This window comes from Haliaeetus leucocephalus, unplaced genomic scaffold (genome assembly GCF_000737465.1).
Source record: "Haliaeetus leucocephalus isolate CR32 unplaced genomic scaffold, Haliaeetus_leucocephalus-4.0 Scaffold751, whole genome shotgun sequence".
NCBI classification, from domain to species: domain Eukaryota; kingdom Metazoa; phylum Chordata; class Aves; order Accipitriformes; family Accipitridae; genus Haliaeetus; species Haliaeetus leucocephalus.
Window position 1 is genome coordinate 13376571 of NW_010973187.1, and position 4717 is coordinate 13381287.

At 42.6% G+C, this 4717-nt stretch overlaps 1 protein-coding gene across 1 annotated transcript; it reads left to right on the top strand.

The window, feature by feature from the left end:
• Positions 1-2858, top strand: LOC104840281 (phytanoyl-CoA dioxygenase, peroxisomal-like; the record flags this gene model as incomplete). Its single annotated transcript, XM_010581106.1, has 5 exons — positions 1-26; positions 231-396; positions 994-1134; positions 2279-2428; positions 2748-2858. Coding segments are annotated over 5 exons (594 nt in total), but the record flags the coding sequence as incomplete, so codon positions are not given.
• Positions 2859-4717: the final 1859 nt, after the last annotated feature.

Here is a 4717-nt window from a genome sequence, read left to right on the forward strand (position 1 = left end):
TCTGACGAAGACATTGAGCGCTTCAGGTACGGGGCACTTGCCCAAGGTGCTGGGGGGTCCTGTGTGCAGCAGCATCCCGAGGGAGCTCTGGGAAGCTGGACTCTTCCAGCATGGATGTGCATGGAGTTGCTGGATACCTTCCTCTGTAGCAGTAGTGTCTTTGAGGAGAGTCATCCGGCCAAACATGGCTCAAATGTGCTCTGGCTTCTCTGGTTCCCTCTGCTTTGGAGGAAGGAGTTCATGAGGATCTGTAACAAGGAGGTGAATCTACCAGGAGTTCTGATAATGGGAGACGAGATCCGCAAACCCAACCTCATTCGGTCTGAAAAAACAGTTAATAAAGTGCATGATTTCTGGGAAGATGAAGAGTTGTTCAGATACCGTACTCCGCCAGAGGTAAAAAGCCAATAGGGTGGTGGGAGAACCTAGTAGAGATTTGTGAACATATACATGTTTTAATGCCAAGGTGGAGGTAATGTCCAAGCTGGGCAGGCCAAACTAACCCTTCTGGAAGGTTATGTGTTCTGTACAGGCCTACTTTAATACATGCTCCATCCAACATCAGGTGGATTTGTATTTTGTGTTCATGTTGGGGCAGTTATCAGCAGCAGATTCCCATCAATTTTCATAAGAAAAGAAAGTATATTGTGTGTCATGTGTAGATACAGTTCCTCATGTATTGGCTTGTCCTGGATCCTGGAGTAGGAGAATCAGAGGTGGACATATGAGATTTTGTGGAGCTCTTGAGCTGTTGCCCTGGCAGTCATCCATCTTCAGCAAGGCCTTGGCATATACTGCAGCAGAGAAAGTGCTGGTGGTTTATTTGTGCTTGTTTTTTATTTTGGGTAAAACTGCTGATAATAGGTCCACCCTCATGAACAACCCAATCAACAATTAATTAACGGTATAGATCTGCCTACCTTTTGTTTTACTTGCTATATATTACTGCAGCATAAACCACAAATATTTCTTGTATTGCTTTTTCCTTTGTAGGTCCTAAAATATGTTGAATGCTTCACAGGGCCGAACATAATAGCCATGCAGATGATGCTGATAAATAAACTTCCAGATCCTGGTACGCAGAGCTCCAGGGAGAGGGAAATGCAGAAGTTATTAGTATGCCTGGGTTACCATGTATTTAACTGAAGTGGCACTTACCCTTTTAGAAAAGTTGCTTGAATTGAATTGAATTAAAAGCATTTCTGAAAATACATGAAATAATTATTTTGGTAATAGTGTGTTTTAGTTTAGCCCTGGCCTGGGGGATATGTTTCTTGTAGTTTGGTTTGCTGTAGATGTTCGGATTCACACATTGGGAGATAGGTGTGTGCCTCCTAAATTGAAGTGTTGTTATATCTAACTGCATGTTACATCTGAAACACTCTTTCCAACTAATTTAATATCTTTCTGCAGTTTAGATCTTTGCACCATGTTATCTGCCCCTCAACTGTTTTTTTTTTAAAAGCAGCATTCAAGTTTCAAAAAGTAACATGGAAAATTAGACACCCAGCTGCTTATCCAGCCATCTGCACTTGCCTGAATCCCCACTGTTTAAGACACTTTTTTTTTAGGCTTGACATTTCACATGTGTTGAAAACAAGTGCTTCCTGGAGCTTGGTAAAAGACAATAAATGCAGAAAAGATGTTTTGCTTAGAGTTTGTATGCTATTTTGCAGACTAACAGTTCAGAAATGTCAAATTTAGTCTGACTCCTGACCTTGCTGACAGTTGTTGCACGCTCAGCGCTTTTATATGAAGACACTTGAATAGGAGCCAAAGGAAGGATTTTGAATTCTGCTGTTGGCTTCTAGTGCTGCACATCAAAGTCTTACTTCATACAAGAGAAATGGGGGGAAAAAAGGAAATTTAATTAACTACATTACAGTTTTTTCAAAGTTGATTTGAGTCTTCATAAGGTTTTGCAGTTCAGCAGAGTTGAAACCCGAGCTGTTTCCTCTCCTGAGGTGTCCAGCTTCTGCATGGGCAGAGTACGTTGAGTTATTAAAACACTCAGGTTGTTCATGCATTTCCCAACAACTCCACAGAGCAGCTATGGACCCAAGAACCATGTCTGGGCTCTTACTGTGGCCACAGAGTGAAATTTAAACTCATTTGGCCTCAGAATTGAGCGCCAGCAAAGAGCATGCTTAGAGACAGTGCTTCGCCTGCAGCTTCAAGAAAGAAAATCAGTCACCTCCTTTGCATCTCTTCTCCTACACCGAGAAGCCGGTGGTGTTCCAATTTTACTGAATTATTTCAACTCTTCCTTGGTTTGTAGAGTCCGCCGATCAAACTTTTCCATGGGCTGCTGGACTGTGATGAGAAGAGTCCCAGGGTTCACCTTGTCATGGAGAAGGGAGACACGGTGTTCTTCCATCCCCTGCTCATTCATGGCTCTGGGATAAACAAGACATCAGGTTTCCGAAAGGTAGGAAACCACCAGTAGATAAAGCTGTCAGTATTTTTTTAGCTGCTAAACACCATCAAAGTCTTCTTAACTAAGAACTGATTACAAAATAAGTGGGTTGATGCGACTGTCTGGGTGCAGAGTAAGAATCCTTATGAGCACAGAGATCTGCTCTGGCCTGACTTCTCCGATTGCCACTCTGCTTGCTGGTAATCTGAGCTCAAGGAGCTGAAGTATTGCTTTAGGTCATGTGTGTCCACGATCCGGGATGCATGAGCTTTTTTCCACCGGTCATTTGTAATCAATGTGGTAGCGAGTGATGCCCAGTTTCCTCATGCAGAGTATAAGCTGTCACTTTGCAAGCTCTGAGTGCTACTACATTGACATTAAGAACACGACCCAAAAGCAACTGGAGAAAGAAGTGATTCGAATTTGGACATGCAAAATATAAAGTGACTTCTGCTTCAGTCCTTGCGGTAATCTTAAATCATGACCTTGTCTTGTGACTAGCAAGCATTTTGGGCCTTTTTGCTGATAAGGCTGCTTTTTGCTGCCTGGCTGCCTGTGCTGGAGAGGTGCCCTTGCTCTCCAGGCAGACCCTTCGCGTCTCTGGAAAGCAACAGCGGAGCTCTGCAAGTTCCTCCTCTAGCTCTGCTCATCACCGTTCCCACCTCTGAGCTACCAAAATTGATTTCATCCACTCACCTTGGTATCTTTCGGTGCAAATCAACCCAGCTGGGCAAACTTACGCCAGGAGCTGGTTAGGTGACCATAACTCAATTTGCAAGAATAGGAGGGCATAGTTTATAGAGTCCCCATCTGTGGTGTCTTCTCTGCATACCACGTCAATCCAGTGAGCCTTTTGGGATTTGTAGCTTTTTATTTCATTTAGCGTTTTCTGTACTTTTCTGTGGGAGACTCTGAAGACACAATGAACAAGTTAATGGGTATTTTTATGAATATGTGGCCAAACAGATAAGCTCATGCCAGGAATAAGCAGGAAACACTGTGTCCAAAGATGGTGGCTTCCAGGTATTTCTTTGTTTGATTTTTTTTGTGGGATTTTTTTTTTAATGCAGGGTGTTTGGAAGAAGTGAGCAAAGGTCGTGCAAGGAAAAAAGAATTAATCTTTAAAGTGGCCTCTGAAGACAGGATGGAAAATGTGTGCCTGAGCATCAGCTTCTGAGTAGCCAGATTTATGTGCTTTTTGCCCTCTATGTAAGAAATGTACCCAAATACTGCATTACAAAATCATTTTGTGCTAATACAAAATAGTTGCATTGAGGTTGAACAGCTGATGTACTTCAAAGAAAACCTGACCTACAAAACCAGATTTGCTGCAGTTATTTTAGGTAATCAAAGAAAAATGTCGAAGGGAGATGTGCTTTGCTTCTTTAATTTTTTTTTTAAGTCTCTTTCCTGATATGCATTTGGGCTGATGCTCTATTAATGTAAGGTTATTAATAATCTTAATAGGATTGTAATAATTATGACGGTTAGATGAAATTAATATTATTAATATAAGATTCTGTGCACGATTATGTTTTTAAGGTTTCCAACATCCTTTTCCCGTGCAAAATAAACACAGCGCATCAGAGTTTCATGCAAGTTTCAGTATGAGCTGACATTGGAAGTCGCTAGTACAGCTGATGAAGATGTGGATTTTTTTTTTTTTTTTTAAATAAAGATTAAATTAGAGCAAACCCATGTTTGGTGGCTGTGTTGTATTATTTCTGTGATTCAGAAATTTCTGCCGATGGGTGTGTGGTTGAACAACCAAAGCGGTGAGCCCTGGAAAGGTAGGTGTTTGGTCTGAGAAAAATGGCAGGATGCTGCTGCCGAGAGTCACCCCAAAACCAAACAACAACTGCCTGTGTCCTGCCTGTCTGGCAGGATGTTTGGGCAACCGGGTGCAGGGCAGGGAAGCTGCGAGCAATCCCGGTGCTCCTGGCGCTGAGCCCTCCTGGTGTGGTTTGCAGGACTGGGAAGCAGTTCAGGGATGGCTCTTCTTTATTCCAGGAAATCCTGCTGCAGTTCAGCTTGATGCTCTGGGATGCTGGGGTGTAGTTTTGGTGTGTGGGGCTGGACACCTTCTCCTGAAGGCTTCCAGTCCAGTGGGAGTTTGGCTTTACCACCATTACTTTCTCCAAAAATCATCAGGACATGTTAATGAGTCCCAGGAGCTGGTAGGTGCTTTCTTGGCACCATATTTTAGTGCAGTTACAAGTCTTTTTGCTAACATTAAAGTCAATCTTCTTGTTGTGAGCTATGGCCATTTTTTCTACTTTTAAATCCTAGCAGACACTTCAT